The sequence below is a fragment of the Camelina sativa genome, chromosome 11 (genome assembly GCF_030686135.1).
Source record: "Camelina sativa cultivar CO46 ecotype springtype chromosome 11, ASM3068613v1".
In the NCBI taxonomy this organism is placed as follows: Eukaryota; Viridiplantae; Streptophyta; class Magnoliopsida; order Brassicales; family Brassicaceae; genus Camelina; species Camelina sativa.
The window spans coordinates 19388905-19412927 of record NC_141890.1 but is presented as its reverse complement, the minus strand read 5'-3'; the positions used below and the strand labels follow the sequence as shown (position 1 = coordinate 19412927).

General features: G+C 34.1%; 4 protein-coding genes and 1 pseudogene across 8 annotated transcripts; 2 read left to right on the top strand and 3 right to left on the bottom strand.

The window, feature by feature from the left end:
• The first annotated feature begins 2731 nt into the window (after nt 1-2731).
• On the top strand, nt 2732-5169 carry LOC104723904 (ethylene-responsive transcription factor-like protein At4g13040). 4 transcript variants are annotated; one of them, XM_019232599.2, is made up of 7 exons: nt 2732-3005; nt 3660-3731; nt 3818-3948; nt 4139-4247; nt 4358-4538; nt 4612-4733; nt 4809-5169. In XM_019232599.2, exons 2-7 carry the CDS (start codon nt 3689-3691, stop codon nt 4901-4903), a joined length of 681 nt encoding a protein of 226 aa, XP_019088144.1. In that variant the 5' UTR covers nt 2732-3005; nt 3660-3688; the 3' UTR covers nt 4904-5169. The 4 variants fall into 4 exon arrangements, with proteins under 4 accessions (XP_019088144.1, XP_019088143.1, XP_087332519.1 ...); XM_019232598.2 differs by having other exon boundaries at nt 2765-3005; nt 4139-4271; XM_087476393.1 differs by having other exon boundaries at nt 3001-3156.
• Nucleotides 5170-10422: 5253 nt separating this feature from the next.
• Nucleotides 10423-12721, top strand: LOC104723906 (oleoyl-acyl carrier protein thioesterase 2, chloroplastic). 2 transcript variants are annotated; one of them, XM_010442344.3, is made up of 6 exons: nt 10423-11049; nt 11215-11348; nt 11435-11548; nt 11737-11832; nt 11932-12088; nt 12178-12721. In XM_010442344.3, the coding sequence occupies exons 1-6, from the start codon at nt 10717-10719 to the stop codon at nt 12448-12450; spliced, it is 1107 nt and encodes a 368-aa protein (XP_010440646.1). In that variant the 5' UTR covers nt 10423-10716; the 3' UTR covers nt 12451-12721. The 2 variants fall into 2 exon arrangements, with proteins under 2 accessions (XP_010440646.1, XP_087331359.1); XM_087475233.1 differs by having other exon boundaries at nt 10509-11067.
• Nucleotides 12675-14686, bottom strand: LOC104723905 (putative CRM domain-containing protein At3g25440, chloroplastic). The gene is made up of 4 exons (XM_010442343.3): nt 14394-14686; nt 13874-14264; nt 13250-13654; nt 12675-13176 (listed from the first exon to the last, which is right to left on the bottom strand). Exons 1-4 carry the CDS (start codon nt 14450-14452, stop codon nt 13030-13032), a joined length of 1002 nt encoding a protein of 333 aa, XP_010440645.1. The 5' UTR covers nt 14453-14686; the 3' UTR covers nt 12675-13029.
• Nucleotides 14687-16224: 1538 nt separating this feature from the next.
• On the bottom strand, nt 16225-16985 carry LOC104728158 (putative E3 ubiquitin-protein ligase ARI13). The gene has a single exon (XM_087471616.1). It carries the CDS (start codon nt 16936-16938, stop codon nt 16414-16416), a length of 525 nt encoding a protein of 174 aa, XP_087327742.1. The 5' UTR covers nt 16939-16985; the 3' UTR covers nt 16225-16413.
• A 704-nt stretch (nt 16986-17689) lies between these two features.
• LOC109132910 (uncharacterized) lies at nt 17690-23375 on the bottom strand (annotated as a pseudogene).
• Between the last annotated feature and the right edge of the window lie 648 nt (nt 23376-24023).

Below are 24023 nucleotides of genomic sequence, written 5' to 3'. Positions count from 1 at the left end.
ACTTTTTTTTGGAGTAAATATTTAGATCTTTTGTTTTGTTAGCTTGGTTTTTGTCACTACAAAAAACAAGGGGTTTAACGTCGGTTTTTATGAAGCTTAACGTCAGTTTAAAACTGACTTAAATATTATAACGTCAGTTTTGTAATCGACGTATCAAAGGGCGATGCTAACATTTTTTACTTCGGTTTTAAAATTGACGCTAATTTAACGTCACAAACTTGCGTCGGTTTTTTTCTTTTGTTTTTAAAGTGACGTTAGGTTGAACTTTATGTTTACGTCGGTTTGCTAGGTAAAGTCCATATTTTTACTGGCCATTAGTTTAAGGGAATAATTAAGATTAATTATGTGTCAAATTATAAATAAATTAATGTAATACAATGAGACCATAAAAATTATATTAATCAAATGATAAATACGTTTACATCAAAACATATATATAAATGAACAATAGTTGGATTCACCCTAGGGGTGAACCTCTTCATTCACCCCCTTATAAAATAAGGAAATAAAATCTGTATACATTATTATAAAATTAAAAGTTTAAACCGCTCTTCAATAAACCCAAACTGACATATAATTTCGTTCTACTTATAAAATCGAAACCTTAACCATCTGATTTGTGAACCCAAACCAATATATAATTTCGTTCTACTTGTAAAATCTAAACCCTAACCATCTCATTTGTAAATCCAAACCGACATATAATTTTGTTCTAACTGTAAAATCTAAACCCTAACATCTCATTTGTGAATCCAAACCGACATATAATTTCGTTCTACTTGTAAAATCTAAACTCTAACCATCTCATTTTTGAACCCAAACCGACATATAATTTCGTTCTAATTATAAAATCTAAACTCTAACCACCCCATTTGTAAACCCAAACCGACATATAATTTCGTTTTAATTGTAAAATCTAAACCCTAACCATTTCATTTGTAAACCCAAACCGACATATAATTTTGTTCTAATTTTAAAAATCTAAACCAAACCAATATTTAACTTTCCTTAATTAAAAGTATACAGAATTTGTTTCCTTAATTTTATTGCTTTTTAATTTAATTTTGATTTATTTTTTAAATGAAATATTAGATGGAAGATTCTGATTGGCTGAAAGAAGAGGAGCTAAGTATTTTTCATAAATATATCTGTCTTATAGACAATGGTAGACAATCCTCAATATCGTAACCTTTGACATCTTCAAATCTTTGAACTATTGAAATCCATGCCTGAAAACATTGACAAAATTTAATATTTATGTAAGAAAATGACATAAACAGTGGTTTACTGAAACACTGGAATTTTATTTTTGTTTTAAAATGTAATTTTAATGGAATTATTTACCGGATCACTGGAATTGCTTGATGATTGACGATTTTACACCAACTTCAGTCTTCACTCATGTAAAATGATGTAACGTAGTATTTTCTGCAAAAACAAATCATGTCAAAACTTCTTTTGCCTAAAACCATAGAATAATGAACTACAAATCTTGACCTCTCTCAGCCATTTCAAAACTCTTCGACAACACATTCTCTACTTATAATCCTCCAATAGATAGTGTCTCCTTTCAGCAATGAATAGAGAACTGCAGATTATTATCATGCATTCTGTAATAGATGCTACAAAAAACAGTGAACGTTCTGTTTCAAAAAAACATTAATTGAACATACATACATATAAACAGTAATTAAAGAACCCAAATTTAAGAAAAGAAGACCCTGTAGTTAAAAAGGAAAGCTTGAGTGTGATCCCATTATAAGGTAGTAAGAAACGTACCTTGACTATGGAAACTTGAGAGCGACTTTTGAATCATGGTTTAAGACTTTATATATATATATATATATAACAAAAGACCTTGCAAAAATAGGCTTTTAAAAGAAATTGTCCGTAGGCCAATGTTTAGATTTTAATTTTAGTAAAGAAGGTACGATCCTGGTCATGAAGGTTTCCAGGCACAAGCAAATGGGGTTGTTCTCCCAAAAATTCTCAGACTTTCAAGTCGCAAATAATGAAATCAATAGGACTAATTTGAGGAAAAGAGGTTGTTTGGTCAAAACGATATGACACCCGAATATGCATGCTATTTAGTAGAGAGGCAAGCCAAACGATATGACACTCTTTGGAAGGCTACCATTTGTTTAACCTCTTTGCCTCTTCAACCTTCTTAGTTTTCTCTTAACGTGTTACGTGAGAGGAGTGTTTATAGAGTGTTCCTTGATTCGGGTAATCGGGTTGGATAGCTGGTTAGTAATGTTGGGTCAGGTCTTTCAGCAATAAATAGTTTGACGTGGGTAAGTGAATGGACTGTTTTGTGCAACAAAATAGTTTGTAGTTTTGATATATTTTACTCGAAAGACTGTAGGCAGCGTGTGAACGTATATATATACTTATATAGTAGTATACAAGCTTTGTCTATTGTGGAGTGACTCGGACAATAGCCTACGAGCAGGAATTTCCGAAGTGTGACCATGAAATTTTGTAAGTTATTATAGGTTTCGAAGTCATTAATTTATGGCAATTTTATTGTAATATTTTGTTTTATAAGTTATGTGAAGTCCAATATGGAAGGGAAAAAGGCATGAAAGTGGGAATCGAGATTGCATAAAATCAACACGTTCCCTTCGTGGATTCAACTTTATCAAAAACCTCATGGGCTTTTTATTGTACCATTTATCTTCCAATTATTATTTTGGTCATTAATTTCTGAGTATTTTATCTATTCTTACTTATTAATAAATAGGAATCCTAATAAATATTCCAATTTTTTTTTTTTTTTTTTTTTGGTCAAATTATTAAATCTTCTTCCCTTCTTGTCTTCTCAGCGTTTACCAACCAAATAAATAAGATGGCGAAGGTGGTAGATGCATGAGCCTCATACACCACCACAACTCTCCAAACACAATTAAAACTCTTCTTTATCTCTCTCTTCTGTTCAACAAACGAAACAACCAAATCCAGAATTATATAAAATCTTTTTGTGTCACTCACCACCTTCTTAAGAGGTATCTCAATTGTTCCCTTTTTATCTCTCTACAAAATCTCTCCGGTTTAACCCTTGAACCGGTCTCTGTTTTGTTTTCTTTTTTGTTTCTGTCCCCTAAAGCTTTGATTTTGATGCAATGGGTTGGTTTCTTATGATTAAATGTACAATGGGTGCGTTTAAGTTTTTGTCATGGTTGGTTTTGTTTTTGCGGAGAAGACTAATTCATCCTGATTGTTTTGTCTTCTTGTGTTTGTTGTTCTCTTCTTGATTGGTCAGAGTCGGACTCTGGTTTCTAGATTTAGCTTAGGTTTTTTTTTCATAAAGGTGGTAGGTTTGGTTTGGTTCTTATTTGAGGGGTTGACTTGATTTGGATAAAAAAAGTCTTCCTTTTTCAATTGATTAGTTCAGATTTCCCGTTTCATACGAACATAGATTCAATTCAATTCATAACGTCACGTACTTTGATGAGTTTTGTGATGAGCTGTTAATTGACTTTTTGAGAAACTAAAGTAGCTCTTCTTGTCGGATCTTCATGTTAACTTTTCCACTTTTGTGGTCTCAAAACACCAGACATATGTTTAATGAGGCATTTTTTTGTGTAATCTTACTTAATTTAGACATATAGTGTTTCTGTGAGCTGACTGATCAGTGTTTTGTTTTATGGTCTCTATAGGAGAAAAGTAAAACATTCAAAGGTACAATATGGTGAGCTTACGGAGGCGTAGGCTACTGGGTCTCTGTTGTGGTAAACAATGTTTTTGACAAAAGCTATATTGTCGTCCAGACATTAGGCATAATTCAAAGTTATCAACTAGTTTTTTGTTTCTCTAGGACCAAATGGTTATGTGACACCGCTTCCTTTTCTAACTGCCGAGGAGATGATCACTGGGATTCCAAATCCTAATGCCAAAGCAGCCTATAGTCTCGGACTAGCAGAAACGGTTAGCGAGCCTAAAGAGGAGGTAGGGACATATCTTTTTGCTAATTGTTGTACAGAGGTTACTCTTAACTAATGTGTAAGGGCTAAGAGCATTACTTATATAAATTACACATATAACTGTCTGAAAGCTCTTAGTTGGTTCAAAGATTAGAGTTCATAAGATTGTATATTCTATTCTAACAGTTGAGCCTTGCTTCTTTTTGGTTTGGCAGAAAATGCCTATTGAAGAAGCTGGTCGAAGAACTCGGTCGAAACATATGCATTTCAGTTTTGATTACTCAGATATGTCTCCGGTTGATTCTGATTCCATCTCACCAAAATGTGAGCAGTATATATGTGTTCCAGGTCCTATTTCTCACTCGCTAACTAATTCATTGAGATGAGTAAAGAATTGACCAATTATTTCAATATTATTCATCTCCAATTTACAGACCAGCCGCTGAAACGAAGAAAGCGGCATAAAAGAAAACAAGTACATAACCAAGAACCATGTTTAATGAGAGGAGTCTACTACAAGAACATGAAATGGCAAGCCGCCATTAAAGTCGAGAAGAGACAAATCCACTTGGGTACATTCTCTTCTCAAGAAGAGGCTGCTCGTTTATACGATAGGTATAAACTTGATTCTTGAATGCTCTTTCAGTACTTTGGTAAATCATTGCAATTAACAATATTACCTTTTTAGGGCTGCTTTCATGTGTGGAAGGGAACCAAACTTTGCGCTATCGGAAGAAGATAAACGAGAACTCAAACAGCAAAGCTGGGAAGAGTTCTTGGCTTACACACGCCGAACAATTACTAACAAAAGTAAGGTTTTATACTAACAACCAAGTGTTGCGTATTTTGTCTAAACAACTTTTGTTTGGCTCTCTGTATTTGCAGAACCAAAGAGAAGGATAGAACATGAGGATAAGGAGATCAATGTAAGCATGTTACGTTGTCCTCCTGAAGAAGAAGAAGAAGAAGAACAAGAATAGCACGATTCAACATTTGTAAACAAAATGAGTCTGTCCCTGCAGGTGATACAAACCAGACTCAAATACACAGAGAAAAATGTTAAATACAAGAAGCTCAACAGCTATATTAAAGTTGATAGAAATTTTTGTAGTTATATTGATTCAGCCATTATAATATGGATAGAAAGAAAAGACAAAAAGTAAAACTCATGGTAAGGGCATTACAACTTGATATGTTACAAAGAGTTATTTAAAGTTTATTAAAAATAATGAATTGAATTTGATAATTTTTAAATGTGCTTGGATGTTATATTTTTGGGCATGAATAAATCCCCTATATAATAAAGCGGAAGTATACAATATTTTTTTGTAGACTATTTAATTTTTATAAGTTAGTTACAAAATATGTTACAAAATAGGTTATAGATTAAAATAAACATAGGTTGGTTACAAAAAAAAAAGAAAAAAAATAATTGGTCATTTTGTGGGCTATATGAATACAATTAATAATATCCCAAAAATCATCTTAAAATCTTTATTATTCCATGTATTGTTATACCATATATACTATTAGCCGTAAAAAAGAATAAAATCTTGACAATTAATCACACTTAATCGTGATTTCCGAAATCTTATAGTACAGTTCAAAATAAAATCTTGCCTAACATCCTTCCAAACTTTTAATATAAATCATTCAGAACTGAAAGAATTCACATGAAAGAATTCCAAGAAATATGATCACGGGTTGAAATTTCAAGAAATATGATTTTTCGGATTAAATTAAAGTTTGGAATAATGTTGTTTGGTAGACTTTCTCGGTCAAGATGATTTTGACAAACATATGTTACATATTTAGTCCTAAAATTAAAATGTTGTATACTTTGGATTAAGTCGTACAATTAACAATCAAAATACAATATATAATTTTAAACACTAAACAAATCAAATAAAAAAAACAAAAAATATTTTTTTTATCACACAACTTAACTCGTAGTATGCCGCGGATAAAATTCTAAATCTACTAGAAATATCTTACAAAATAGTTGTTATTTTCATAAGTTATATTCATCATATGATTTTATGACATAGTGTTCCATCCAAAAAAACTTTTAAAATAAATAAAATAATCACAAATATGATGTTTTGAATAAAAATTACAAAATAAACAAAAGAAATTTCAACCTGTGATCTAACACGGGTCATATTCTAGTAAACACATATATAATGTTGAAATTTCCAGAGATAACAACACTAAAATGAGAGGCAATTATTACAAACCAAAGCCGTTAATGACGAATTTTTTACCAATTAAATCATAATCATATTCACCAATTCTTCCACACAGTAAGAAATTGTCTTTAAATGGAAACCAAAAATGTTTACATGTCTTTTATATTATTTTAGTTTCATTTTTAGATTCAATATAGATTCAAGTTATATTTGAAAATATTATTGATTGGCTTCTACTCGTAAATATTATGAACTATCATTAAATTTTTTTTTAATTGAGACAATGAATATTAGTTTTTTTTTGTCAACAACTTTAATTGATTAGCTTAAAACAGTCAATGTGGAAGAATATCATTTACAAATTAACATAAAAATACAAAACATATAAGTTGAAAAGTAAAAAACATATTTAGCTAATATATATCATTAAAAATGACAACATAAAATAGTTTTGTATATATATAAATTGACAATGTTATGCCTCCTACAATAATACTTTCTAAATCCGCCATTAGTTTGATGATATAGATGCCCGAACAATTTAGTTTCAGATGAAAACATGCAGTGTTCCTAAAAATAATAATGTGGATACAAAGATATGAAATATGCAATCATCTATTTTTTCTAATAATATCTTATTATATAAAGTTGGGTTTTAAAAGTTAGTCATTAACAAGATTTTGACATGTGTCAAGTTTATATCAATCTAAAATTTTGAGATTACAACAAAAAACAAAATATTATGTTTTAAAAAATATTAATAATGTAAAAATATAATTATCAAAAAATTAAAAAAATTACAAAAATTAAAAGTTTTTCTAAAATACTTATAAAGAGATTATATATATATATATATTTCATAAATTCGAAATCATAACATTATTTACTTATTTTTAGTTTTTAAGTTATTAATTCTACAAAAAATAGAAATGGGATTAAAGAAAATATACTGTTAATTATTAATTATAAATTTTGCAAATAGTCACTTCTATATAACATAGATCGTCTCATATTTTTCATCTAAAAAAATATTTTTTTCAAAAATATTGTTTTCAACTTTGTTCTATTGGTAAAAAATTTTTAATGGAAAGCTAAATTTTTAACAAAAATATATGCGTGTTCCTTTTCTAATACTGTATTTTAAAATTTAATGTAGTAGTTTTAGATTGTTTTATTTAATTTATATTTTCAACTTTGAATTATTTGGGATTCATATATTATCGTGCTTAGAATTTTTTATTATTTCTTTATTTATCTCAAATTTATTTTCTTCTAATTTTTCAACCTTGACTAGGTGGTCATAGACTCTTTTTGTGCAAACATAATTTTTACAATTCATTCAATCCTAAAAGGGAGGAGTAGAAGATCATCAACCTAATAGTTAGATAAAATAGGCTAATCAAAAACAAGCTTACAACAAACATAGATAGATAGATTGGAAAAACATAAATTGTTGTTGATAGATCCATAGAAGTTCGAAGACTGTGACACCATGGATTGCTGATAGGTTTAAAAGAATTGATTTGGCAACCTATGTCACCAAAGTGCACTTATCTTTTCGATCAAGGGTTCTGAGAGAACTCCAGAGTTAAGTGTGCTTGAGCTGGAGTAGTTTCAGCATGGGTGACCTTTCAGGAAGTGATTGTCATAACTTTGCGAGTGAGGACAAAACAAGTATTATGAGGAAGGGTCGGTGATATGGTGATTTGTAGGATCGGTAAACAAGTATTTAAAGCCTCCCTGACGTAACAAACCGACCGCCGAATATGGGTGGGCCAGGAGTAGACGAGGAGCCCACCAAAGAAGGTAGCCCATGAACTGGGAGTGGACATGGGGCTCACTAAGAAAGGTGGCAGTCGGAGCGTTCTAGACACAAAGGCTACATCATGGAGTATCAAAGATTTGCACAAATATAATGGAAGAATTAACATTAGTTACTATCAAAATATTTTGTGACGTTAGAAAAGGTCTTTAGTTTCATTGGTTGTCAGAAAAATCTTTTTTGAGATAGCTAAAAGACGTGAATATGTTGTCTCCACACATGAGAAAGGCAGGGCCGAGGTTCTTTCTATGGTGGAGGAGGTTGGACGCAAGGTTATCTCTCCAAAGAAAGAAGGTATAGGAGGTTGGACGCAAGGTTATCTCTCCAAAGAAAGAAGGTATAGGAAATTGGACGCAAGGTTATTCCCCAAGGGAGGAAGGTGGGGCCAAAGTTCTCTCCATGGTAGGTTTGACGCAAGATTCTCTGCATAAGGGACGAGGGCGGAGCCGAGGTTCTCTCCATGGTTGGTCATACACTATTGTGATAATATATTATTGTTTAGTATACTATGTAATATATGCTTTTTTTGGCTAATAATTTTAATAACTAAAAGTACTATGCAAAAGTGAAAATAAAAAGACATATAATAGTTGGCTTAATGTGTTTATATAGACATTTTCTAAGTGGTGGTAAAAAAATATATTTATAACATACAATATATTTATGTGTAAAATATATGTTTTTAATGGTAATGGTAATATACATAAAGGATTTGTAAATAGATATAAATCAGTATATTATAGCAAAAATAAAACTTATAAGTAATGCACAACAAATTTTTAATATATTTTTAATATATTTTTATTAACTTTAATTTAATTTTATAAAACTTTAAACCCGCACGTCGGGCGGGTCCTTATCTAGTTATTTATATTCTACTTTTGCAACAACATTTGAAAACTTCTCAATGATTTTGTAGCCTACTATTGAGGGAAAATTTCACAAATAAAATATCAAAAATAACATTCTAGAACCTTAATATTACATGAACAAGAAATTCTTGATATTTTTCTAGGGTTACTACTGGATATTGCTCAGTAATATGATGTCCACCACAATAAACTAAGGATAGTTCTTTTGGTTCTTTGCAAAAAAAACCTTCACACCATCAAATTTTTTTGTAATTTTACCTTTCATCTCTAAAAAATGCCGGACGACAAAAAAAAATGCCTATCAATCCAGCGAAATAAAAAATAATATGTAATATAACCCTTTTTATCACTTTTGAAATTTTTATTTTTTTAATAAATAATATATCAAACTTATTCGCAACAGAGTTTTAGTCTATTTTTATAATTTTAAAATATATTGTATGTGATTTTTTTAGTCTATTTTTATAATTCTAAAATATATTGTATGTGATTTTTAAAATAATTTATAAAATACGTATAAGTATTATATTTTTTACTATTTTTTATTTAGTAAAATTAATCTTTATTTTTGAAGATGGAAAGTAAAGTTGAAAAAAAATGGCTACTTAAAAACCTTTTCTGCAAAAATCTCATTGTTCTCTACACTTGATAATTAAAAAGCCTTTAGCTTTCGTTTTCGTTTATTGTTCAGTAGGAAGGGGTTCATTGCATTCTGCATTGGAATGAAAAATATGTAAGATTCTGAAATAACTAGCACCTTGAATACTATTACAAAAACACCAAAAATATGATAACTTTATTAGAGATTCCTCAAACAACTACATATGTTACAAGCTTGTTTGATCAATTTCATGCAACATCACAACATGTAATTTGCCACTAAATTAATCATAATCTACCCAATCTTACCTACACAACAACAACTATGCACACTTGTATATTCACTCACCACCGAACCCACTCAAACAAATTTTTTCTTTTGCTTGACTCTTAACTCAACCTTTTCTTCCTTTAAACTCCTAACCCTAATAAGATGAACTTCCTTCACTTATATAGGTTACAACAATCTTCATAGTACACTTTTTTGTCCAGCGGGTACTACAGTGTTTCATGTCCTTCACATCATCTCTCTTTATCTAGTAGATACTGAGAAGTTCTTTATCATCATGTTAACTTTAACAACCAACTTGTAGTCTTCAACAAATACTTTTTAGGCTGATACTTTTTTCGCCCATACTCTCATCTCCATACTTGATGTGTTGTACTGTCTTCATTATGCTGCGCTGGCAGTTGCCACTTGACATTTTCTCGCTTCAGACACCTTCTGACACGGCTCGTAAATCTTATAGACACTGTTTCTTCAGATTCTACTAATAAACATTGGTTGCTATCTTAAATCATAAAGATGTTGGAATTATGGTTGAAGAAGCAATCAAAAGTTTTCTGGTTACAGTAATTCAAACTGCCATTGAAATTGTAATTTTTTACAAAATTCTTCCCTTATAAATATTATGATAGAAGTTTGAATCGATTTTGGCCGTTTTATCGTATTTGTCGTGTAGAGTTTAATTTTCGTATGAAGTATATAGTTAATGTATACATATACATGGAGAGAAGCGGTGAGCAGGGAGAGGTCGGTCACGTGAGAAACCAAAACAGAGAGCTTTCTTATTCACCCCACATGTCTCCTTTTTACTCTTTTGCCAATTGGCCAACAACTACTATCAAAATATCAATGGCAATCTCGTAAATTTCTCATCTTTCAATTTCCACTGTCCTCCTCCTCGGTCTCATCGTCGTCGACAAAATTACAAACACCAAATCCTTGATTCTCTCCTATAAACACACACAAAAACTCTTTAATTATATTCCCTAAAATAAACAAAACCCATCTCTCAATTTACCCAGAAATGTTGAAGCTTTCATGTAATGTAACTGACCACTTACACAGCTTTCTTTTCTCCGATTCTCGCCGGCTTTTTGTTCCGGTGCATCGCCGCACCGGACCCGTCTCTTGTTTTCAGATAAAGAAGGAACCTTTACGGGCAATTCTCTCAGCCGATCAAGGAAACAGCAGCCTCCGTGTTGCCGATTCTGTTCCCGATGCTCATCCGGCGGATCGTCTCCGATTTGGTCGGTTGATGGAAGATGGGTTTTCGTATAAGGAGAAGTTTATTGTTAGAAGCTATGAAGTTGGGATTAACAAAACTGCCACCGTTGAGACAATTGCTAACCTCTTGCAGGTTTTGGTTCTTTTTGGGGTTTGTTTGTGTGTACTCCATATACTAAACACGATTCTTGTGTGTTGCAATGTTTGTTTTAACTTTCTAATGTGATCATTGTTTAGTGTTATGGTCTCTTGCTTTTTTGTGGTCATGTGATTGATTCGTAAGTATGAATTTGTGTAGGAAGTGGCATGTAATCATGTTCAGAAAGTTGGATTTTCGACTGATGGGTTTGCTACAACACTTACTATGAGGAAATTGCATCTCATTTGGGTTACTGCAAGAATGCATATTGAGATTTACAAGTATCCAGCTTGGTAAGGGTCTTTTTTTGGTTTGTTTTGCCTCTTAGGATTTGAGTGGTTGGAGTTGAAAGTTTTCAGCTTTCTTGTTTTGGTTGTAGGAGTGATGTGGTTGAGATTGAGACTTGGTGTCAGAGTGAAGGAAGGATTGGAACTAGACGTGATTGGATTTTAAAGGACTGTGCTACCGGTGAAGTTATTGGACGTGCTACAAGGTTTTTGCTTTTTCAACTTGTCAGAGACTTATCATTTGTTTTGGATGCATATAGTTTTTTTTTTCCAAGGAATTGGTTGTGTGTATACTGATGCAACATCATTGACATTGGTAGCATATAACTAGTTTAGTTATATGGGGATTTCATGCATATATTATTTCAATGTTGTTGTTACACAAATGTTACAGTAAGTGGGTGATGATGAACCAAGACACAAGGCGGCTTCAAAGAGTTACAGATGAAGTCCGGGACGAGTACTTGGTTTTTTGTCCTCGAGAACCCAGGTAAAGAATCATGGTTTCCACCATATTTTATTTTCATATGGCCACGTACAAAATTATCGACATGAAATTCTGAACTAGGTTGTCTCTGTATCTATGTAGACTAGCGTTTCCAGAGGAGAACAATAGCAGCTTAAAGAAAATCCCAAAACTGGAAGATCCAGCTCAGTATTCTATGCTTGGGCTTAAACCTAGACGAGCTGATCTAGACATGAACCAGCATGTAAATAATGTCACCTACATTGGGTGGGTCCTTGAGGTGAGTAACTAAGTTTTGTGCCACGAAACCTCAGGTTATCTATTGATGGGCCAACTCATAAATTTGACCTTGGTCCTTGGTAATTGCAGAGCATACCTCAAGAAATTATAGACACGCACGAGCTTCAAGTGATTACTCTAGATTACAGAAGAGAATGCCAGCAAGATGACATTGTAGATTCACTTACCACATTTGAAATTCCCAACGAGGCGGTCTCAAAGCTTACTGGGACCAACGGATCTACCATATCAAGCAAACAAGAACACAATGAGAGCCAGTTCTTGCATATCTTGAGGTTGTCAGAAAATGGTCAGGAGATCAATCGTGGGAGAACCCAGTGGAGAAAGAAGTCTTCAAGATGAGTTCTTTTCACTTCTCTTGTCTCAGTGAAGTTATTTTGCTTCACGTTTGTAGTTGTATTGTATCCTCTGATCAGATCTCTTTTGGGGTTAGAAGAAATTGGATTATTTGGTGTAGTGAAGTATTGTTTGCAAGTCTGTTTTGTGTCCAAATTTTGAGCTTTACGCCAAAACATTTATTAGGTCTGAATCTTTCTCTGCTTGTATCTTATCGTAAGCTGTGGAAATAAACAATTTGGTTATCCAATAATATATGTAAGTGAAGTTTCTTCGATTAAAGTGGCTACAAAAAGAGAGAAAACAGAAATAAACAGAACAGGTGATGACAAAGAGATAGATACAGTGTTGAGTTATGTGTCAGAGCTTCTCAGTTAATGATCCATGAAGACTTGAAAAGCTCGTAAATACATTCTTCAGCTGACTTTCTGAAAGCATTCTCTCTAACTGCCCCAAGCCTCAGTTTCCCAAACACACCAACAAGAATTATACTCACGGGTTGTTGAGGTACGCAAGCACAGAGCATCGGTTTCAACTTTAGCGTTTACGATTATCCAACGTTGCTTAGGTCTTCAATCGACTTCTCTATTCTGCTTTGTTCTTTTCTGTTTCTTCATTCTTCTTCTTGTGCCGAGTAACATACTTCTGGTACTCCTCAAGCTCTTTCTCCAGCTTCTCTATGAACTCACTCGTATGTTCAAGCGATTGCTCATACCGATATTTCTCCAAAGCCTGCCATTTTCATTTACTTTTTGTCAGAACAAGAAACACGCAGCCAACATAACGTATCTGGATTTATCAATACCTTATCTTTCGAGAGGGTATCAATGGGAGACATAACCTCTGGCCTCACATAGTTTTTGCCACGGTACAATACTATGGAGTTGTTAGGTTTGACATCAATCACAATGCCCTTGCTCAACCGAGCAAGCTCTGCTGCATACTCATGAACCTGCCCGGGTTTGTTGCAGGGCTTGCAAATAACTTTAACAGTCTCATGCTTTTTCCAGTGGAGGTGCAGATTCAGAACCACACCTCCAAACACTCCTCGTCTCCCGACAAGTACAAAGTTCTTTCTCTTCTCACCTGTACGTTTTAGGTAATGCTGCTCTTCCTCTGTCAAAATTTCTGGATCATAGGGGTCCGCTGGTGATTTCGGGACATCGTATTTCCTCAGTTTCTCAATCAACCATTCTTCTTTCCTCTTGGCCTGTACAATCAAACCATACCAACAAATTTTGAATAAACTTCAGAGCTACTAACATGTTACATTAACTTATACAGATGAACACATCATTATAAGAGTAACAGTTTATATGCATATAAAGGTCTACCCTTTCCAAGTTGGCAAGAAAACCCAATTATAATGCAGTTGTGCAAAACTAGTATAGGTAGAATAATATGAAACTGCATCAATACTGATTAAAACCTTTTCAAGCTTGTAACGAATCCTAACTTCAGGGTTTGGAGAATTCATCTTCTTTTTCGCCTTAAGACGATAAAACCTCAACTCATTCACTTTAGCCTTTCTTGACAGTTTAGCCCTTTTCCATTTCTTTTCTTTCCTTGTAGGCACAACATTGTTACCAGTGGCATTGTTGAAAGCAAACCTCACAACATTATCATCTGTTCTTAGCTCTATAGTTGAATTACTTATGCAACGTCTGTTAAACAAAGCATCATACGCAAGCAGAGTCTGCTTCTGAGATCGTAAAAGGTCAAAAGAAGCTGATTCATATGGAACTTGTAGAAAAGGTCTTGACTTTACATAAATGGAGTAATTAGAGAACTGATTGTGAAGCAAGACGAGTCCACAGTTCCTGCCAAACAAACAAAAAGAAACCTAGAAGTCAATAAGAAGACACACAAGGAAAGCTTAACACTTTATGGTTTCTACATCAAAAAGGCACAAAATTGCAGACAAATTGATTAGGAAAAAGGGTGAATACCATTTGGGATTTCTGAGAAATCGATGAGCGATTCCTTTGGCATAGCCTAAAACTAACATAACATCCTTTGCCGGAGATAAACTATTGGTCGGAAAGCCAAGAATTCACGGCGTCGGAGAACTCACGCACGGTGACGAAGAGAAGGTGACTTGTTTGTTCAGGGTTTTAAGCCTTTCAGGATTATGGCAAAGAAACAATTTGGTACAACCGGTTGGTTCAATTATTTTGTTTGGTTTATTTTGCTGCATTACAATTTTCAAACCAGATTGTTGATCTATTTCTTTTTCTTTTTCTTTTTTTTTTTTTTTTCCTCTCTCTCTTATTGATCTCTCTCTAATATAGTACCGAAGTTTTATTATTTCGTTTAGTTTTAGTTTACGGTTTAAATAGTGACAAGGTCGGGGCAAACAAACAGACATTTGGTCACCATTCAAACTCTATATTTTTTTTTATCGGCTAATTTATATCTTTTCACTAATATCTTATACGAATGAGAGAATTTAAAAACAAATAACAAATTTTATTGTACTTTATTATTTTTTTGTCAATTTTCAAAATTACTTCAAATACATGTTTATAAAATTTTATCCAGATCTTTATAAAACATACTGTAAGATAGTTTAAGATATTTTCATTATATTTTTTTTTGTTCTAGTTGCGACTTTGTTTTTTTGCAAAAACTTAAGAATTTTTTGAAACTATTGACATATTCTGATCTAGACATTATGTAAAGCTATTATTCCGAAAGTACCACAAAAAATTAAAGATATTTTTAGATTATTAGAATATCGTGTTTTTTAAAAAAAAATCATCAGTAGGTAGGGTTTTACAAAGTTTTTACATTATTGGTATTACTTATTAGTGTTTTAAAACAAAAATCATTAAGGGTACAAATGTACAGTAGTAAACACAAAATCACTATATTTAAATTTTAAAAAATCATTAAGAATTCTTGAAAAACTCTTAAAATAATTATTAGTTTCCAAAAAATAAACTCACTTTCTATCTCTCATGTTTTATGGAGAAAATATTAAAATTATTATTTTTAATTGTTTAACCATCAAAACTAAAAGATAATATTAGATATCTAATTATACCATATTATTTATTTTGAGTAAATTATGGTTTTTTATGGTTAGAAACTTATCAAAGTACTAAAGGACCAAATTTATAGTGTTTTTTTTAACAATTCCAATCATGATACAAATTTTAGTACGATTTAAGTATTTGGCACAAATTTAGTTTTTGTATACTTGAAAATTATTTTGTAATATTTAATCTATGGTAAAAAGAGACAAATTATGGTAAATAATTTATAAAGGTATTAAGAGAAAATATTAAGAATCTTGTTATACGATTTAAATCATGATATCTAGGGATTTTCAAAAATACCCTTTTTTTTAATGTCACTTTTCAAAAATACCTTTTCATAGTGTCTATTTTCAAAAATACTACTTTTTAATATATAAAATGATTAAATTCTAAACTCTAAACCCTAAATACTAAATCTACCTTCTAAAAACTATACCCTAAATATAAAATAGAGAACCAACACCTAAAAAAAAATTCTAAAAATTAATTTAACATATTGTAATTGTGTACAAGGGATAAAAATAAAAATGTTCAAAAAGGGGTATTTTTGAAAAGGAGTATCTCAAAAAAGATATTTATAACCAGTTCTCATTTATATAACGGCAAGAACATAATTTTTCATAAGTTTTGAAGATTAGCTTACACTTCGACTCGAAATCCTTGAATATTAAAAAACGAAAAAATACATTTCTTAAAAAAAAACTTTTATTTTTGAATAAATTCAAATATGGTCGATAGCCTAATTGCAATCCGGTGCAGAAAGATGTTTTATCTCAAGGTAAGATCTCAGAAGATAAGTCTCGTACATTTCTTCATCATGTACTCCTAGTTCCTCAATTGTCTTGTGTCCAACCGCAGCTCCACAATATTGATCAGGACATGAGATTAGAGTTAGGTTTCTTTTCAAAGAGTAGAAATGCTTTTTAAGTTACTCTTTCCAACAAGTTTTGCAAAACTTGTGGGAACAAAAGGGCGTGGAGATCAGACAATCATCTTCTTCATCATCATTAGCATCATCATCTTCATCTTCCTCATCATATTCATCCTCATCTTCCTCATCCTCAACCTCATCACTATCACTATTACTATCACAATCATCATCACCATCACCATCACCATCACCATGGTCATCACCATCATCATCATCATCATTATCATGATCAAACTCAATAAATTCTTCTTCAATCCTAGAGCAAATACCGCAGGATGAGTTAGATAGATCTAGATTTGAATCAATTACATTAATTGATTCTAGACCTAATTCTGCCAATAACTCTTCCCTTTTTCCACCAAAGTGCTTAGCAACAAGAAGCCAGTCCCATCTGAGATGCATGAGAAGTATGGTGGCAACAGATTTTTGTAAGTCAAAGGTTCTGGAGATCTTATAGATTTGTTCTTCCATATCTTCCTTAATTTCATTTCTCGAGTAGGGTATTTGTTTATCGTGCTCCATTGTTGCTTATAAATGGAAAAAAGAAAGATAAACTTGTAAATAATCGGGTGAAGGCTTACTAGAAGCTTTAGCCTCAAACAACAAAATTGAATTAAAAGTGAAGAGAGATTTATAAATGTTGGGCTATTATTAATAGTTTTATAATCCACTTTTTTGTTAAGATTAATGTCTCATTGAACCTTAATCTTCCTACAAAATTGTGATTTATATTAATTACAATATCCAATAAATTTAAGGTCTATGTTGATTTTTTTCTCTTTAGGGACAATCTGTAAATGGTGTGAATGAAGTTAGATAAAAGACAACATTTTTTCAAAAAGATTCAATAATATGAAAAAATTAGTCTCAAAATTAGATATTAGAAAAATCTAAAATAATTAATTGATAAAAGTATTTGTAATAAATTCTAAAATCTTTGAAGAAAAGAGTTGTAAATCTTATGTTACAACTTACAAGTTTCCTGTTACCTACATTTTTTTCACTTGATTTTTTCGAAATAGTTTTTTTTTTATTATATACAAATCCCCTACTTATTTAATTTTTGGTTTAGTAATCTAAAATCTAATATTTTTGTTTAAATACTTTAAACTAATTTGATTTTTGTTGTTATTGTAGAAAGGTAAACTCCTTGGAGAATTCTATTCACGAGACAAACCTTATATATGTTACAACAGGAGTGCTCCCTAAGTTCTATACATATTCGACATTATGAGTATAAGGAAATTTTTTATATTTTTAGATTCTATGATATCTATCTAACACTCTCCCTCAGTCGAAGCGGTAGTGATTCTCGGACGCGTAGACTGGTTCGGAAATCAAAGAACAATGTCGAAGGACCTTTGGTGAAGATATCGGCAAGTTGATATGCGGAAGGGACATGAAGAACACGAACTTGACCAAGTGCCACATTTTCTCGAACAAAATGATTATCGATTTCAACATGTTTAGTGCGTTGATGTTGGACTAGATTGGAGGATAAGTAGATGGCAGAGATATTATCATAGTAAAAAATATTGGCACGAGGTAAAGGAAGCTTCATTTCTAATAAGAGTGTGCGTAGCCAAGTAGTTTCAGAGAGAGCATTGGCAACACCGGGATACTCCGCTTCAGCACTAGAGCGAGAGATAGTAGTCTGGCGTTTAGAAGACCACGAGACAAGGTTGTCTCCCAGAAAAACACAATAACCTGAAGTTGAACGCCGTGTAGAGGGGTGATGTGTGTGGTTTTTATCACTTCAAATCTTTTACCTTAAAAAACCACACAACTGCTGCAAGTGCACAGCTAATCGGTAGTAGTATTTAAGGATCGATCCCAAAGGGAGAGAGTTGTTGTTTAGAGAATCCGTCAGAAGAGATGTAAGGCTATGACTCAATAAAAATGGGTTTTGGTTGTCACGATCGTAAGTAAGCAATAAACGTAAATAAAAAGCAAGTAAAATAAATAAAACAAGCGTTGGGCATCAAGGGAAATCGTAGGGGATCAATGATCTATCTATCTAGGAAAGTTTAGGATTGGTTTGTTTATCTAAAAATCGAAGTACGAAACACGAATGAACCGTTAACTTATAGTTCACAAGCTAACCGTCTAAGATCTCTATACTCCGAGATTCAACTGTCGCAGGCAACGACGCGTAGATCAAAACATTTTAAACAAATTCGATTCTAATCCATGAGATTCCATAGGTGAGGGGTATGTGCTTCCTATGACTCCTCGCACATCTAAGTTAGGTCAAGCACACATGCAAGCTTTTGGCAAAGCACACACACTTTAGAACATAGTTAGTTCATGAGGCTAACTTAAAGCATTAAGAAAAGACTTAGAATTAAAGTATAGAGTAAACAAGAGTATAAATCTAACAAACCCTTAAAATTGCCACCTAAACTAAGATCATCTCCCCCCTTTGATTATCCCTTTAAACCCAACTAGAAAACTATTCTAGCATGTTTAAGGGAATCATCAAAGCAAGATTTAAACAATTCATAAACATAAAAGAATATATAGAGAAAAGGGATTTAGATATTACTTCAATGATTGTCAAACAAAGTTGTAAAGATCTTCTTCCTTTCGAAACAAAGAACAAAACAAATAGAATAGAAAGAGTTTAGTGGATCTTCAAAGCTTCAAAGAGAGGAACGAGAGAGGGCTTCAGGTCGTTGGTTACTCCTCTGGTCGTGATCTCTTGGCTGCTCGGTGAAGGCACTTTGAAGGCACACTCTAAACCCTTGGGCTTAGAAGAGTATTTATAAGATTTTTTCTAGGTTTAGGGTTTTATAAAGGTAAAAACGTCTTTTCTTGTTAAGTGCATGGAAAAGGGCGGCGTAGGAAGGTTCTAGAATGAGGTGAAGACTTGGACTGGGACGCCGTGGTGGTCGCTTGTCAGGCCTTCAATAAAAAGCCCATTGGCTGAATGGTTCTCCTTATGTTGGTTTGTAGCACGTCTCGGTAAATGGGGCATAACGTCTGTATGAACGAATGGATTGACTTGATTCTACTTCGAGGAGAAAGATGACTCTTCCAGCTTTCCATAGACACCAAGTACGTAGAAATATGAGTTGTAGAAGTTCTTCAAAAGTTGCATGTACTGTAAAGCTCTGAATCTTTCATGAAACGTATTTTCCTTGTCTTTTGGTCCTTTTTGCTATAAAACCTGTAAAACCTTCTTGAAACATAAAATACTTGATAATAGACATTAAAGCCTTGAAATCATGTCAAACTCTTCCTAAATGCATACTAAAACTATAGCTAAAATGGGTAAAATAATGATGTTATCAAGGGGCAGCCAGTCCAATCAGCATCGGAGTACGCAGTAGTCAGGGAGCGGTAAAGATGAAGACCGTGTCGGATTGTGCCTTTAAGATAACGTAGTATGCCCTTGAGGGCCAGAAGATGATTTTCACGAGGATCATGCATGAACAAACATATTTGTTGAACCGAGAAAGAAAGTCAGGCCGTATGAACGTGAGGTATTGAAGAGCACATGCCAACTGCGGTAAAGAGTAGGATCCGAGACTGGTGGACTGTCATCAGCTTTAAGCTTTGTTTTTGTGTCGACCGGTGTGAGACAAGGGTCACAAGCAGTCATACCAGCACGATGAAGAATATCAGCCACATAATTTTGTTGGTGAAGAAACAAACCATGAGCATCGCGTTGAACAGAGATCCCCAAAAAATGATGAAGTTGGCCAAGGTCAATCATTTCAAACACAGAGTTAAGATGAGTGATGATGCGTTGAAGGAGAGCTGTAGTTGAGGCTGTGAGGACAATATCATCAGCGTAGAGGAGGAGATAAACAATGTTAGACCGTGACATAAAATGAACAAGGATGCGTCAGAGGAGCTTTGTTTTAAACCAAGAGTTTTAGAGAGCGTTGGAGGAGACAAACATGATCAGGTTTGGAGGGGTCAACAAATCCCGGTGGTTGATGCATGTAAACTGTTTCTTCAAGATCGCCATGTAGGAAAGCGTTCTTGACATCGAGCTGATGTAAAAGCCAATCGCGGGAAGCTGCATTGCCAAGAACAGTGTGTATAGTGGCTGGTTTCACGATGAGGCTGAAAGTGTCATCACAATCAATTCCAGGCTGTTGAGATTTACCGTTTGCCACAAGACGGGCTTTATAGCGAGATAAACTGCCGTCATCATTAAACTTGTACCTGAACAAGCACATAGAACAAATAATATTAGTAGCAACAGGTCGCGGAACAAGTTTACACGTTCTATGTTTAATAAGAGCATCATATTCATCAGTCATTGCTGGCTTCCAATTGCGATCTTTGGCAGCCTGAACATGAGACAAAGGTAAGGGAGAAATTGTGGCATCAGAATGAAGACACAATCGAACGCGTGGTTTAACGATACCACTTTTACTATGAGTTATCATAGGATGAGTAGGAAGAGGAGGAGGAGAAAGAGGAGTTGGATTTTGTAAAGCTTGGGGATCAAGGACTGGTGGAAGCAACGAAGTGTGAGCAATTGGTGATGGAGGAAGTATAAGAGAAGGAGAAGAAGGACCTACAGACGGAGTCAGGGTCATAGAGAAAGGAAAGATAGCCTCATCGAAAGTGACATGGCGGGAGAGTATGATTATCTTGGTTTTCATGTCGAGGCAGCAAAAACCAAGATGATCTGTTGGGTAGCCAAGAAATTCACACGGTACAGACCGCAGAGCAAGCTTGTATGGTGTTGACGGTAGAAGTTTGGGATAACACAAGCACCCGAATGTCTTAAGCTGATGGTAGTTGGGTGGCATCTTAAACAACTTGGTGTACGGTAAGTCATTATTAATGGATGACGATGGTAAGAGATTGAGAGTGTGGACAGCAGCATTGAGAGCTTCCACCCAATACGTGAGAGGCATGGAGGCTTGGATGAGGAGCGTACGAACAACGTTGTTAATGGTGAGACGCATTCGTTCTGCACGACCATTTTGTTGAGACGTGTAGGGGCATGAGAACCGGAAGATGGTGCCATCGGTCGTCAATTGTTCCTTAAACGCAAGATTATCATACTCTCCACCATTATTGCATTGTAGTGCCTGTATTTTACAATGAAACTGTATCCGCACATAGTGAGAAAAATGAAGATACTTTGAGAACGTAACACTTTTTTGATGAAGCGGGTAAACCCACACAAAATGAGAAAAATGATCAAGAAAGATTAGGTAATATTTAAACGCACTAAGAGTTGATACCGGAGATGTCCAAATATCAGAATGTATTATTTCGAAAGGACGAGAGACAGAGGTAGTAGAAGAAACAAATGGGTGCCTAATGTGTTTACCCAATTGACATGCTTGACACAATGTTGTCAAGTCAGTCTTGTTGCAAGAAATAAAGAGAGATGAGAGAAGACAGTGAAGAACTTGTTCATTAGGGTGGGCGAGCCTTCGATGCTACAGAGAAGTATTGGAAGTAGAAGCAGCGAGAGCAAGAGGAGGAGTCCTAAGAGTGATAGAGTGAACAAGTATAGGGGCCCAAAGCTGTTACATCGGAGAAGGTTGGTCCGAGTTGGAAGGTCCTTAACAGTGAAACCGAAACGATCAAATTCAAGAGAACAAAAGTTATCCGTGACAAATTTACGAATGGATATCAAATTTTTAATAATTGTAGGACAAACGAGAACATTGCATAGAAAAAAGGGACGAGAAAGAGAGTGTAGAATCCCCTCACTGGTTGTCGTAACAGGAGCGCAAGACCCATTGCCAACAGTATTAGAAGGTAGATTGCTCGAATTAAAAGTAGAACGAAGAATACCTGGATGCGTGGTAATGTGGTTTGTTGCACCGGAATCCATGTACCATGGATTGTATGGATCCTGCAGTGCCATCGTATTAAATGCCTGAGTGATTTGCACAGGTAAGTACAAAGTGGCTAGTTGTTGTTTAGTCGCCGCATGGGTGAGATGGGCTTCATGGTTGGGCCTAGGAGAGGGTCCAAGAAGCCCAAGCTGCATACTAGTGTTGTGGGCCGAGTAGTTTGGTAGTGAGGCCAACAGAGAGAATGGATGGCTAGGGTATGAAGACATCAGCGGAGGATATGTCGCTGGCCATGATTGAGCTCTTTGTGGCCAGGCAGGTGTGTAAAGCTGGGGCCATTGACCGTTGTAGCGTCCACGACCACCACCATAACAGCCACCGCGACCACGGCCCCGATTACCTCTACCACCGCCGTTGTGGTGTGAGTAGTTGTTGTTGTTGTTGTTCGAGTAACCTGCATCATTGGACTGACGTTGGTGGTGGTGTTGGTTTTGAGCATAAGCCGTGTTGTGGTTAGAGAAGGGCATGAGCATAAGCCGTGTTGTGGTTGACGAGTGTTGGTGGTGTTGGTTTTGTAAGGCATTTATCTTCCATGGTGAGGATCGAGCGAGCTTCAATGAACTGTGGGAAAGGGGATTTGTGTTTAATAACATTGATAATGTTATCAAATTTGTTGGATAGGCCGTTGAGAAGATGCATAAAAAGTGTGCGGTCTGAGACGGGTGATTCAAGATTGGCAAGCTGATCGGAGAGAGTCTTTATCTGGCAGTAGGTGTGAACAGTAAGATCCCCGATGACGGTAGTGAGAAGTTCATTCTCAAGTTCGAAAACTTGAGCCTCCTTGTTATCTTGGAAGAGATTTTTGATTGTGAGCCACAGATCACGAGCAGAGCACTTGGTTTTGAGTACGGTGTCGAGGATTGATTCCGATATGGTTCCATAGATCCACATCTTAAGCAAATCATCATGTTCCTTCCATTCTTTTTCGGTTTCAGGGGTAGGAACGAAGGCAACGTCAAGATGACTGAGAACTCCAAAACAGATACAGTGAGATTCGAACAACTCTCGCCAAACTTGATAGCTAAGTTTGGTCATATCAAGGGTTATAGGGATATAAGCCTTGATCTGGGAGATGCTAAAAGGTTTTTCATTAGTGGAGGAAGAAGAGATATGGGGAGCCATGACGAGGAGAACAAAAAGGAAAAGAAGGAAGAAGAGATGTGAGGAAGAAGAAAGAGAGTGGAGATTGGATTGATCGCTTAGCTTGGTGGCTAGGTTAATTTTATTCACGAGACAAACCTTATATATGCATGTTACAATAGGAGTGCTCCCCAAGTTCTATACATATTCGACATTATGAGTATAAAGAAATATTCTATATTTCTAGATTTTATGATATCTATCTAACAGTTATTGAATCAAAAATTTAATAAATCAGTTAGATGATAATCATTTATGATTGCGCGCTAAATAGAGTCATGTGTAAATTAAGTAAATGAATATATCTTGAAATAAGAATATTATAGATATTTATATATTTAATCTAATTTTATTATATCAAGGTTGATTTCGATGATAATACTAACATGATTGCGACATGTGTCAAGTTTTAATCAGATGTTGATACATGTTATAAAATAAAATAAACTTAAAAATACATAAACTAATTTCCATGTTTATATCTAAAAATGTTAACTATTTTTTTCTTAAGTCATAACCAAGAGGGAAACAAAACCAACAAATAGTTATATATGCTAAATTTATATGTGTTTGTCAATTAGATTTTGACATCACCGGTCATTACCATGAACAAGATATTGAATAAAATGT

Bases quoted from the DNA above. Each gene is read 5' to 3' on its own strand.
- LOC104723904 (XM_019232598.2), top strand. From the start codon at position 3,689: ATGGTGAGCTTACGGAGGCGTAGGCTACTGGGTCTCTGTTGTG. The intron at 4,539-4,611 runs GTATAAACTTGA...TTACCTTTTTAG, and splicing joins GCTGCTCGTTTATACGATAG to GGCTGCTTTCATGTGTGGAA. The intron at 4,734-4,808 runs GTAAGGTTTTAT...CTGTATTTGCAG, and splicing joins CCGAACAATTACTAACAAAA to AACCAAAGAGAAGGATAGAA.
- LOC104723906 (XM_087475233.1), top strand. From the start codon at position 10,717: ATGTTGAAGCTTTCATGTAATGTAACTGACCACTTACACAGCTTTCTT. The intron at 11,349-11,434 runs GTAAGGGTCTTT...TTTTGGTTGTAG, and splicing joins ATTTACAAGTATCCAGCTTG to GAGTGATGTGGTTGAGATTG. The intron at 12,089-12,177 runs GTGAGTAACTAA...TGGTAATTGCAG, and splicing joins ACATTGGGTGGGTCCTTGAG to AGCATACCTCAAGAAATTAT.
- LOC104723905 (XM_010442343.3), bottom strand. From the start codon at position 14,452: ATGTTAGTTTTAGGCTATGCCAAAGGAATCGCTCATCGATTTCTCAGA. The intron at 14,265-14,393 runs GTATTCACCCTT...TTTGTTTGGCAG, and splicing joins TTTCTCAGAAATCCCAAATG to GAACTGTGGACTCGTCTTGC. The intron at 13,177-13,249 runs GTATTGATAAAT...TGAAAATGGCAG, and splicing joins ATACCCTCTCGAAAGATAAG to GCTTTGGAGAAATATCGGTA.
- LOC104728158 (XM_087471616.1), bottom strand. From the start codon at position 16,938: ATGGAGCACGATAAACAAATACCCTACTCGAGAAATGAAATTAAGGAA.